The 13,529-nt window shown below is 43.5% G+C and overlaps 1 protein-coding gene across 6 annotated transcripts in view; it reads left to right on the top strand.

The window, feature by feature from the left end:
• The window catches only part of LOC139420219 (histone-lysine N-methyltransferase 2C-like), a 229,913-nt gene that overhangs the window by 4,367 nt on the left and 212,017 nt on the right, over positions 1–13,529 (top strand). For all 6 annotated transcript variants that reach the window (XM_071170069.1, XM_071170068.1, XM_071170066.1 and 3 more), the window contains exon 2: positions 12,478–12,654. In XM_071170069.1, coding sequence (XP_071026170.1) covers positions 12,479–12,654 — 176 coding nt within the window. In that variant the 5' untranslated portion in view covers position 12,478. The remainder of the gene's footprint in view (positions 1–12,477; positions 12,655–13,529) is intronic.

Genomic DNA, 13,529 nt, shown 5'->3' with positions numbered 1-13,529 from the left:
GCAGGGATTTTGGCCCACTCCTCCATACAGACCATCTCCAGATCCTTCAGGTTTCGGGGCTGTCGCTGGGAAATACGGACTTTCAGCTCCCTCCAAAGATTTCCTATTGGGTTCATGTCTGGAGACTGGCTAGGCCACTCCAGGACCTTGAGATGCTTCTTACGGAGCCACTCCTTAGTTGCCCTGGCTGTGTGTTTTGGGTCGTTGTCATGCTGGAACACCCAGCCACGACCCATCTTCAAGGGAAGGAGGTTGTTGGCCAAGATCTCGTGATACATGGCCCCATCCATCCTCCCCTCAATATGGTGCAGTCGTCCTGTCCCCTTTGCAGAAAAGCAACCCCAAAGAGTGATGTTTCCACCTCCATGCTTCACGGTTTGGATGGTGTTCTTGGGGTTGTACTCATCCTTCTTCTTCCTCCAAACACGGCGAGTGGAGTTTAGACCAAAAAGATCCTTTTTGTCTCATCAGACCACATCACCTTCTCCCATTCCTCCTCTGGATCATCCAGATGGTCATTGGCAAACTTCAGATGGGCCTGGACATGCGCTGGCTTGAGCAGGGGGACCTTGCATGCGCTGCAGGATTTTAATCCATGATGGCGTAGTGTGTTACTAATGGTTTTCTTTGAGACTGTGGTCCCAGCTCTCTTCAGGTCCTTGACTAGGTCCTGCCGTGTAGTTCTGGGCTGATCCCTCACCTTCCTCATGATCATTGATGCCCCACGAGGTGAGATCTTGCATGGAGCCCCAGACCGAGGGTGATTGACCGTCATCTTGAACTTCTTCCATTTTCTAATAATTGCGCCAACAGTTGTTGTCTTCTCACCAAGCGCCTATTGTCCTGTAGCCCATCCCAGCCTTGTGCAGGTCTACAATTTTTAGCCCTGATGTCCTTACACAGCTCTCTGGTCTTGGCCATTGTGGAGAGGTTGGCGTCTGTTTGAGTGTGTGGACAGGTGTCTTTTATACATGTAACGAGTTCAAACGGGTGCAGTTAATACAAGTAATGAGTGGAGAACAGGAGGGCTTCTTAAAGAAAAACTAACAGGTCTGTGAGAGCCGGAATTCTTACTGGTTGGTAGGTGATCAAATACTTATGTCATGCAATAAAATGGAAATGAATTACTTAAAAATCATACAATGTGATTTTCTGGATTCCGTCTCGCACAGTTGAAGTGTACCTATGATAAACATTATAGACCTCTACATGCTTTGTAAGTAGGAAAACTTGCAAAATCGGCAGTGTATCAAATACTTGTTCTCCCCACTGTACCCTTAATGGTGAAGTTGGCGAAATGTGTAATCCTTAGGGTGTCAAATTGCTAACTTAAATGTAGGCTTTGCAGTGGTTTCCAGCAAGTCTTTGAAAGACACAATTACATTCAGGAAAGCCTTGAGTTTTAAAATGTGCACTTTGGTCTTCCACTCTGAAAAGCTATCGTTGCAAGAGCGGTATGCAAGCGGTGGTGTCAGGGATGGTCGTTAAATTAGCTGAGAGAACTGTCCACACCCACCTTGCTGCTTGCAGTGATGGTTGTGCTTGTTAAATTAGCCGAGAGAACTGTCCGCACCCACCTTGCTGCTTGCAGTGATGGTCGTGCTTGTTAAATTAGCCGAGAGAACTGTCCACACCCACCTTGCTGCTTGCAGTGATGGTCGTGCTTGTTAAATTAGCCGAGAGAACTGTCCGCACCCACCTTGCTGCTTGCAGTGATGGTTGTGCTTGTTAAATTAGCCAAGAGAACTGTCCGCACCCACCTTGCTGCTTGCAGTGATGGTCGTGCTTGTTAAATTAGCCGAGAGAACTGTCCGCACCCACCTTGCTGCTTGCAGTGATGGTTGTGCTTGTTAAATTAGCTGTCCGCACCCACCTTGCTGCTTGCAGTGATGGTCGTGCTTGTTAAATTAGCCGAGAGAACTGTCCGCACCCACCTTGCTGCTTGCAGTGATGGTCGTGCTTGTTAAATTAGCCGAGAGAACTGTCCGCACCCACCTTGCTGCTTGCAGTGATGGTCGTGCTTGTTAAATTAGCTGAGAGAACTGTCCGCACCCACCTTGCTGCTTGCAGGCCCCTCCTACCAATGCTTGTGCAACCTTTGCTGCATTCATTAAGAAGAAATGTGTATTTTGAGGTGCCTGTTTTAAGAGTGCAACGTTACAATACGTTGAGGAAGAACGGTAGGCCTTTTAGTGTAGAATAGGGGTTCTGGTTAGTAACGTAAAATAGTTAATTTCATTACATTTATGTTTGCAATGTTCCTAAAATTGTTTCACCTTGCTGAATACACCCCAGAATGACTCTTAAGAAATGTGTTTTTAAAATGTTTGCCTTTTTTTGTTTAACTAATGCAACACACCTCCTGACCATCCTTCAAAACAAATTGACAAACACAACAGATTGTGTTCGATGGGATGATCTAGTTCACGAGTGAAACATGCCACCTGGCAGACCACACACACGCATCAAATACATATACAGTACCATTCAAAAGTTTGGACACACCTACTCATTCCAGGGTTTTTCTTTATTTTTACCAGTGAAGACATCAAGATTAATAACACACAGAATCATGTAGTAACCAAAAAAGGGTTTCACAAATCACACTATTTGAGATTTTTCAAAATAGCCTTCCTTTGCCTTGATGACAGCTTTGCACACTCTTGGGATTCTCTCAACCAGCTTCATGAGGTAGTCACCTGGAATGCATTTCAATTAACAGGTGTGCCTTGTTAAAAGTTAATTTGTGGATTTTTTCCCCTCAGTGCGTTTTAGCCAATCAGTTGTGTTGTGACAAGGTAGGGATGGTATACAGAAGATAACCCTATTTGGTAAAAGACCAAGTCCAAATTATGGCAAGAACAGCTCAAATAACCAAAGCGAAACCACAGTCCATCATGACTTTAAGACATGAAGGTCAGTCAATCCTGAACATTTCAAGAACTTCAAGTGCAGTCGCAAAAACCATCAAGCGATATGATGAAACGGGCTCTCATGAGCACCGCCACAGGAAAGGAAGACCCAGAGTTACCTCTGCTGCAGAGGATAAGTTCATTATCCTCAGTTATCAGCCTCAGAAATTGCAGCTCAAATAAATGCTTCAGAGTTCAAGTAACAGACACATCTCAACATCATCTGTTCAGAAGAGACTGTGTGAATCAGGCCTTCATTGTCAAATTGCTGCAAAGAAACCATTACTAAAGGACACCAATAATAAGGAGATACTTGCTTTGGCCAAGAAACCCAAGCATTGGACACTAGACCGGTGGAAATCTGTCCTTTGGTCTGATGAGTCCAAATTTTTGATTTTTGGTTCCAACGATGAGTTGGACTGCAGAGTGAAGGAAAAGCAGCCAACATGTTCTCAGCATATGTTGGAACTCCTTCAAGACTGTTGGAAAATTATTACAGGTGAAGCTGGTTGAGAGAATGCCATGAGTACGTCAAGGCAAAGGGTGGCTACTTTGAAGAATCTCATGTAATATATTTTGATTTAACACTTTTGGTTACTATATAATTCAATATGTCTTATTTCATAGTTTTGCTATCTTCACTATTATTCTAAAATGTAGAAAATAATAAAAATAAACTCTTGAATTAGTAGGTGTGTCCAAACTTTCTTCTGGTCCTCTACATCAAATACCTATACTTTATACTATACTATATACTATATTTTTGTTTACTCATACAATTTCAAGGGGCTTAGTGCCACGATAGGCATAGGTGAGTGATTTACAGCAAATGTCATATGTTTTATACGTCTTTAAGAAATATCACTTTTTCATCTATCTTTAATAACATTTTTTCCCCCAAGTTTGTGGAATATCCTTCTCCCTTTATGGAATAGATTACTATCTCTAGCACCGGCCTCTTCTGTTGTCCAAATCTACAACACTACCTCAGATAAGATCTGTGCAGACTGAGCCAAGGAGGGACTGAACAAGAGCAACATTTCTTTACTCTAATTGGCTGAGAGTCTAGCGAGGGGGATAAAAGAAGGGAAGAGGGTGTGTTCTGCAATAGCAAACTAGCAGGGCCAGGGCAGCCACATGTCACAAACTACCACATCTGTCCTTAAATGTGGGAACCCATGCTAATACGCTCAGTGATGTCCCAAAAGTCATGCTGTGAAGGGGGGGGGGATTGGGTCTGTGATGTTTCATAGACGTGTACGAACCAACTTCCGTTTCTGGTGCCATAGGCACATAGGCCTGTGTTTCAAACAAACCAGCATGCTCATGTCTTAGGGTGTTTGTGGTCTGCCCAGCGACAGTGTGAGGCTGAGCAGCCACTTGGCTCTAGCAGTGCATTCGAAACCTGTTAAAACCCTCGTGTTAAATCAATATTAAAATAAGCGCCGGTACATACGCACAGCGGGGCGCCCTCCTATTTCTTCTCTCTCCTCTCTTTCTCATTTTCATTCTCCACCCCAGGATGACTGTGCTGAACTAAATGGCTAAATTAATTTCAGCAGTGCTCAGTAGAGCACGTACAGTGCCTTCAAAAAGTATTTCCACCCATTGACTTTTTCCTCTTTTTGTTGTTACAGCCTGAATTTCAAATGGATTCAATTGAGATTCTTTGTCTCTGGCCTAGACATAATACCCTTTAATGTCAGTGGAATTATGTTTATTTATTTGATTTTTTTTTTAGTTAATAAAAAATGAACAGCTGAAATGCCTTCAGTCAATAAGGATTCAGCCCCTTTGTTTTGGCAAGCCTAAATAAGTCCAGGTGTAAAAATGTGCTAAATATATCACATCAGTTGCATGGACTCGCTCTGTGTGCAATATGTGTTTTAACAGGATTTTCTTTAAACGACTGCCTCATCTCTGTACCCCACACATACAATTACCTGTAAGGTCCCTCAGTCGAGCAGTGAATTTCAAACACAGATTCCACCAGAAAGACCAGGGAGGTTTTCCAATACCTTGCAAAGAAGGGCACCTATTGGTAGATGGGTTAAAAGATTGAAAAGCAATCATTTTGAATATCCCTTTGAGCATGATGAAGTTAATCATTATGCTCTGGATGGTGTATCAATACACCCAGTCACTACAAAGATACAGGTGTCCTTCCTAACTCAGTTGCCGGAGAGGAAGAAAACCGCTCAGGGATTTCACTGAGGCTGCTGGTGACTTTGAAACAGTTTGAGTTTTTTTATTGGCTGGTTTAGGATAAAACTGTGGACGAATCAATAACACTAGTTACTCCACAATGCTAACCTAATTGACAATTGAAAGAAGGAAGCCTGTACAGATTTGTTTTATTCCAAAACATGCATCCTGCTTGCATCAAGGCACTAGGCAAATACTGCAAAAAAAATGTGCCATAGCAATTAACACTTTTTTTTATTCAGGACACATGTATGTTTTGGGGCCAATACATTACTGATTATCACTGTCCACTATGCTTGAAAATATGGTGGAGGCGTCATGTTATAGGTATGCTTATAATCATTGAGGCCTGGGGAGTATTTCTGGATAAAAAGAGAGATTAATTCCTTTCAGCAGGACAATAACCTAGAACACAAGGCCAAATCTACACTGGAGTTGTTTACCAAGAAGACAGTGGATGCTTCTGAGTGGCAATGTTAGTTTTTACTTTGATCTACTTGAAATTCTATGGCAAGACCTAAAAATGGTTGTCTGTATATGATCAACAGCCAATATGGCAGAGCTTGAAGAATTCTGAAAAAGAATAATGGTGCAAATGGATTGTGCAAATGTTGCACAATCCAGGTGCGGAAAGATTTAAGACTTACCCAGAAAGACTCACAGCTGTAAGCGTTGTCAAAGGTGCTTCTACAAAGTATTAACACGGGTGTGAATACTTACGTAAATTCGTTTTTCAATACATTTCCTAAAGAACTTTGTAATAATGGGGTATAGTTTTTTCTGAAACACAATCTTATTTTTTAAATTTTTTAAATTTATTTTTTTTTTACCCCTTTTTCTCCCCAATTTCGTGGTATCCAATTGTTGTAGTAGCTACTATCTTGTCTCATCGCTACAACTCCCGTACGGGCTCGGGAGAGACGAAGGTTGAAAGTCATGCGTCCTCCGATACACAACCCAACCAAGCCGCACTGCTTCTTAACACAGCACGCATCCAATCCGGAAGCCAGCCGCACCAATGCGCCGGAGGAAACACCGTGCACCTGGCCACCTTGGTTAGCGCACACTGCGCCCAGCCCGCCACAGGAGTCGCTGGTGCGCGATGAGACAAGGACACCCCTACCGACCAAGCCCTCCCTAACCCGGGCGACGCTAGGCCAATTGTGCGTCGCCCCACGGACCTCCCGGTCGCGGCCGGTTACGACAGAGCCTGGGCGCGGAAACACAATCTTTTTGAATTCACAACAAAATATGGAATAAGTCAATGGTTATGAGTCCCCCAACACGAGGCTTCGCACAGCTGGTCTCGGTAACGCTGCCCTCACCTCGTTGTCTTTTTTGTTGTTGTAAGGTTTTCCTTCTTTCCCTCTTTCTTTGTGGAAGAGCTCTTCCAGTTGTGCCTTTCACCGAGCAGTTGTTGCAGTTGCTACTGTCAATTTTCTCAGTTACTAATAGTGGTAGCTGTGTTTAAAAAATACAGAAATGGCACCGTACTGGATGGTGGCCGTTTTGCAAGCGCTGACCCAACTTTGTGTATCTTTTGTTGTTTATTTTTACCTTACATTTAGAGAAATTATCAGCTATCATTTCTTACAACTGACAAGAACTTTTGAACGTCAGATTGGCAGTTGCTTAACTCAATTCCGGGTTCAGATTAAGCGACAGGAGAACCGGTCACCTCTTCCCTCCATTCTACTGGCCACTTGATGATGATGATGATAAGATGGATGACTTCCGATTGCAGATTTGCTACCGGAGAGACACTCAACTGCAATATTCTCTGCTTTTCTGAAACATTGGTCTCGGACAAGATCACCCCCTCATGGCTGTCCAACTCGATGGCTTCGTCATTCACCGTAACGATAGGACCGTGGAGTCGAGGAAAACGATCAACTTGTTAGTGTCGACCCATTGTTCACCCGTCTTGGTTAAATGCCATCAGATATTCCAACACTTTAACCTCCCGAGGGAGTTTTCAGCTGTTATTGTGACTGTTGTATGCATTCTACCTCAGGACAAGAAAAATAACAAGCTGGCACTTAACAAGTTGTACAATGTTATAACCAAGCAGGAAAACATACATTGAGGCTTCTTTTCTGGTTGCCACCTAATTAAATTCTGTGTCATTAAGAAACGTGATGCCTAACTTCCATCAACACGTCTCCCTCGCCACTAGGGGCAATAAAGACTACTGTTATTCTACCCACAAGCAAATCAGATCATGACTCTGTACTCCTGCTTCCTGTTTACAAGAAGTAGCTCAAACAGGAATCACCCATGACTCGCTCAGTTGAGAAATAGTCTCCAGGACTGCTTTGCTGGCGTTGGACTCCGTCGATAACATCGAGCTAACCACCTCTGTCACCGGCTTCATTAGGAAATGCATCGACGACGTCCCCACAGTTAAGGTTTGCTGCTTCCCCACTCAAATGTCCTGGATTAAAACTGAGGTTGGCGTTAAACTAAAGGGTAGGTCTACAGCACACAGGGCAATCGCAGACAACCCTGATGCTACGGCTGAGGTCAGGAACAAATACAAGAAGTCCCACTATGACCTCCAGAGTCATCTAACAAGAAGGACAGTATAGGAATACGGTGGAATCCTATTACACAGGCTCTGACACCTGCCACCTTTTGTCAGGTGCTACAGCCCATTATCGGTTAAAAAGGAAGACCCAGACGTGATCTGCCCAACCGATGCCTTTCTACTAGACAAACTCAATACCTTTTATGCACGCTTTGACAGTAACAACATTGTGCCGGGTGTGAGGGCCGCCACTAACCCAGAAGATTGGGTGATCTTGCTCTCCGAGGCCGACGTACTAAAAGTCTTCAATCAGGTCAATACCCGCAGAGTCGGGGGGACAGATAGGTATTCCAGGGCGCGTTCTCAGAGCGGAACAGCTGGCAGGTATATTCATGGTAATTTTCAACTTCTCCTTGTCCCAGTCTGTAATCCCAACATGTTTTAAGATGACCATCATCATTCCTGTTTCTATGAACTCTTATGGCTTCATGCTACAATGACTCCCGCCCTGTAGCACTAACATCTGTAATCATGAAGTGCTTTGAGTGGCTGGTTATGCCGCACATCAACTCCATCACCCTAGACCAACTCTAATTTGCATACCGCCCCAACAAATCCATAGACGATGCAATCTCAATTGCGCTCCACACTACCCTCATCCACCTAGATAAGAGCAATGCCTATGTGGGAATGCGTTTCATTGACTACAGCTCAGTGTTCAGCACAATTGTCCCCTCCAAGCTTGTCACCAAGCTGAGGACCCTGGGACTGAACATCTCCCTCTGCAACTGGATCCTGGACTTCCTGACGGGCCGACCCCAGGTGGTGAATTTAGGCAACATCACCTCCGCCACACTGACCCTCAACACAGGGGCGTGTGCTTAGTACTCCCTGTTCACCCATGACGTCACCACTGTGACGACACAATGGTGGTAGGCCTGATCACTGGCGTCGATGACCTCCCTGTCGTCTCAGTGACCTGGCAGTGTGGGGCTAGAACAACAACCTCTCAACGCCAGTAAGACCAAGGAGCTGATCGTGTACTACGGGGGAGGCTGCAGTTGAGCAGGTGGAGCGCTTCAAGTTCTTGTGTCCAAGTCACTTACCTTAAAAAGGTCCATACAACTGCACAGTCGTGAAGAAGGTGCAACGGCGTCTCTTCCCCCTCAGGAGGTTAACTATTTGGCAAGGGCCCTCAAATCCTTAGCTGTACCATTTGAGAGCATCTTGACTGACTGTATCACTGCTTGGTATGGCAATAGCACAATCTAAACACAATTCCCCATAATGACGAAACGAAAAGTAAAAAAAAAAAAAAAAAAGTTTGCTAATTAATAAAAAATAAACGGATACCATATTTACATACGTATTCAGACCCTTTGCTATTAGACACAAAATTGAGCTCAGTTGCATCCTGTTTCCATTGATCATCCTTGAGATGTTTCTACAACTTGATTGGAGTCCACCTGTGGTAAATTCAATTGATTGGACATGATTTGGAAAAGTACACACCTGTCTATATAAGGTCCCACAGATGACTGTGCATGTCAGAGCAAAAACCAAGCCATGAGGTCGAAGGAATTGTCCGTAGAGCTCCGAGACAGGATTGTGTCGAGGCACAGATCTGTGGAAGTGTACCAAAACATTTCTGCAGCATTGAAGGTCCCCAAGAACACGGTGGCCTCCATCATTCTTAAATAGAAGTTTAGAACCACAAAGACTCTTCCTAGAGCTGGCCGACCAGCCAAACTGAGAAATCGGGAGAGAAGGACCTTGGTCAGGGATGTGACCAAGAAACCGATGGTCACTCTGACAGGGCTCTAGAGGTCCTCTGTGGAGAACCTTTCAGAAGGACAACCATCTATGCCACACTCCACCAATTAGGCCTTTATGGTAGAGTGGCCAGATGGAAGCCACTCCTTAGAGTTTGCCAAAAGGCACCTAAAGGACTCTCAGACCATGAGAAACAAGATTCTCTGGTCTGATGAAACCAAGATTGAACTTTTTGGCCTGAATGCCAATTGTCATGTCTGGAGGAAACCTGGCACCGTCCCTGCAGCAAAGCATGGTGGTGGCAGCATGATGCTGTGGGGATGTTTTTCAGCGGCAGGGACTGGGAGACTAGTCAGGATCGAGGAAAGCGGAATGGAGCAAAGTACAGAGAGAATCTTGATGAAAAGCTGCTCCAGGGCTTTCAGGATCTCAGACTAGGGACAAGTCTCTGAATTAGAGGTCGACCGATTTAATCGGCACGGCCCATTTTAATTATGGGCCGATTTTTCAAGTTTTCATAGCAATCGGTAATCAGCCGTTTTGGATGCATATTACATTGCAATCCATGGGGAAATGGAGTGGCAGGCTTGACCACCTGTTATGTGAGTGCAGCGTCAAAAGGACCTTGTGGCTGCAAGGAGCCCAGGTAAATTGCTAGCTAGCATTACATTTTTTTGATAAACTTATCTTTATCTTAACACAATCACTAGTTAACTACTACTACATGGTTGCTGATATTACTAGGTTAACTAGCTTGTCCTGTGTTGCATATAATCAATGCGGTGCTTGTTAATTTATCATCGAATCACAGCCTACTTCGTCAAACGGGTGATGATTTTAAAATCAACACACAGAAGTATATATTTTTTTAAACCTGCATATTTAGTTAAAAGAAATGCATGTTAGCAGGCAATATTAACTAGGGAAATTGTGTCACTTCTCTTGCGTTCTGTGCAAGCAGAGTCAGGGTATATGCAACAGTTTGCGCCGCCTGGCTCGTTGCGAACTGTGTGAAGACCATTTCACCCTAAGAAAGACCGTAATAAATTTGTCCGAATTTTAACTAATTATGACATAACATTATAGGTTGTACAATGTTACAGCAATATTTAGACTTATGGATGCCACCTGTTCGATAAAATATGTAACGGTTCTGTATTTCACTGGAAGAATAAATGTTTTATTTTCAAAATAATAGTTTCCGGATCTGACCATCTTAATTGTCAAAGGCTCGTATTTCTGTGTTTATTATAATTAAGTCTATGATTTGATAGAGCGGTCTGACTGAGCAGTGGTAGGCAGCAGCAGGCTCATAAGCATTCATTCAAACATCACTTTACTGCGTTTGCCAGCAGCTCTTAGCAATGCTTGATGCACAGCACTGTATGACTTCAAGCCTGTGAACTCCCGAGATTAGACTGGCAATACTAAAGTACTAAACATCCAATAGTCAAAGGTATATGAAATACAAATGGTATAGAGAGAAATAGTTGACGCGTCATAATTCCGATATTAACTACAACCTAAAACTTCTTGACTGGGAATATTGAAGAACTGCGAATATTGAACCACCAGCTTTCATATGTTGTCATGTTCTGAGAAAGGAATTTAAACGTTATCTTTTTTTACATGGCACATATTGCACTTTTACTTTCTTCTCCAACACTTTTGCATTATTTAAACCATCAGATGCACAAAAAACTTATTTTTCTCCAGTTTTTTTTGCTGAAGTTTGTTTACATCCCTGTTGGTGAGCATTTATCCTTTACCAAGATTATCCATCTACCTGACAGGTGGGGCATATCAAGTAGTTGATTAAACAGCATGATCATTACACAGGTGCACCTTCTGTCGGGGACTATAAAGGCCACTAAAATGTGCAGTTTTGTCACATAGATGTCTCAAGTTTTGAGGTGAGCAAGACAATGGAGATGATCGTGGACTACAGGTAAATGAGGGCTGAATTTAATGTTTATTTATTTGTCATAAGCTGCCTCCAACGTCGTTGTAGGGAATTTGGCAGTTCGTCCAACCGGCCTCCCAACCGCAGACCATATGTATAGCATTGTGTGGGCCAGTGGTTTGCTGATGTCAACGTGAACAAAGTGCCCCATGATGGGGTTGTGGTATGGGCAGGCATAAGCTACTGACAATGAACACAATTGCATTTTATTAATGGCAATTTGAGACACATTGTGAGGCCCATGCATTAAAAAAAAATAAAGCATTCTGTGATCATCAAATCTGTATTCCCAGTTGTGAAATCTATTGATTTGGGCCTACTTTATTTATTTCAATTTACTGATTTATTCATATGAACTTTAACTCTGTAAAATCTTAAATTAGCATTTTTTTGTTTGTTTTTTTGTTCTGTATATATTGTTCTGTATATATTGTTATGGATTATTTCATTGTTGGAGTTAGAGCTTGCAAAATAATAATTTCACTGTACTTGTGCATGTGACATGAACTTGAAACCAGTTGTTAGTGGGCTAGCTAGGTGGCGGTAACCCCAGCAAATTTGCTAGTCAAAGTTGAGTAGGAGTGATGTGACGGTGACTTACATCCTGGCCCTTTTATTTGTGTGTTTTTGCTTCTTATCTTAAGGCATGTGAAGTTAACATATGTCAACTGAAAGAAACTTCTCTAACTTTTGAACCAGTACGCCTGATTCACCTAGTGAACTAATCATCAAGCTCTTGATTAGTTCAATTAGATTGGCTGGTGGGGGAATGTAACGAACGTTGATTTGCTGAACTAGCCTGGGCACTGGTCCAAGTAGGTTTGGAAATGGAATATGGTGCATTGAAAGATCCCTATGGTATGAAATATTGGCATTCATTGCCATTATCCATGTGTCTAACTGGTGGACACAGATGACAGACATTGGTGGTTGTTGGGATTTCAGAAGTCCACTGTCTCATAGTATACTCAAACAGGTCACATTGACAATACAGTTCGTCATCTTCACTAGCAAGACACATTTTGCATATCTTTTGTCCATGGTTTAATAAATAATCTCTGTCTCCTCTTCCCTATGCTCTCCATCTCGGTCCACAGAATGTCATCAGAGTACAAGAGTCTGGATCCCTCTGACCACGGACCGTCTCCTCCCCTGAGCAGCACTGGGGGGGGCTCCCCCTCAGACAGCCCCTCCCCTGCCTCCACAGACAGGCGCCCCCGTGGCCGGCCTCGTAAGGATGCAGGCGCGCCCACGCGAGTACCCACACAAAAGAAGTAGGTCCCATTCGCTCTAACCTTGGTGTGACGCTTAGTGGGGGGTGCCTGTGCTTGGGTTTGACTGCTTTGCTGATGGTGTCGCCCTCCATGGTTTCACTGGGCCGTGTGGCATTTGGCCAGTCTTATGTTATCCTTTTTGGTGTATTTTACGAAGCCGTTTAGTTGTTCTGGAGGGGGTTTTTGTTTTTGGTGGAAGTAAGATGTAAAGGTTTAATTCATATTGTAGAGGATAAAAACACCATTAAGTCTACCGACTGATCTCTCTGTGGCTGGTTCAAGCTCAATCCTGCCATTTCTTTCAAAGCAGTTTTTTTTTCAATTGGTAATAATCGCCCTGCCTCATCCCCACAACCCCATAGGTCCACTAAATCAATTTATTAAGTACCATGAATTATTAAATCTGCTACTCACTACTAGGCCTCCCAAATGAATCATACGAGTGCAAGGAAGGGCATGTGAGCTGATGTGGCTGCAGGGATAACCCAAGTTAACCCCGAACATTACACATGGGGATGGGGATTTGTGTGTGTGTGTGTTTTGGAGAGGGAAGGAGAGTCACGAAGCGTGACGTGGATCTAAGCTATGCACAGATTCCACCTCGAGGAGCCACTCAAGTGTTTTGAGGTGCATTAGCACTGAGGAAGCTGATCGCCCGTGAGGCACACAAGGAGATGCTGCCTAGAAACAAACAATGTACACGGGCGGCTATTAATCTTTTTCTCTTGGTTGTTACATCTATGTTGCCGAGATATCCCCACTTTCATCTTTTAACGTGGCAAGACTCATAAAGGAGAGAAAGTATTGCTTTCATCCTGGTGTCTTATCTGTCTGTCATTCCTATGTAGCTACCTTCTATCAATGTACAACAAAAC

Source organism: Oncorhynchus clarkii, chromosome 11, assembly GCF_045791955.1.
Source record: "Oncorhynchus clarkii lewisi isolate Uvic-CL-2024 chromosome 11, UVic_Ocla_1.0, whole genome shotgun sequence".
Lineage (NCBI taxonomy): Eukaryota > Metazoa > Chordata > Actinopteri > Salmoniformes > Salmonidae > Oncorhynchus > Oncorhynchus clarkii.
The sequence above is the reverse complement of the archived record's forward strand: the minus strand, read 5'-3'. Positions and strand labels throughout refer to the sequence as shown.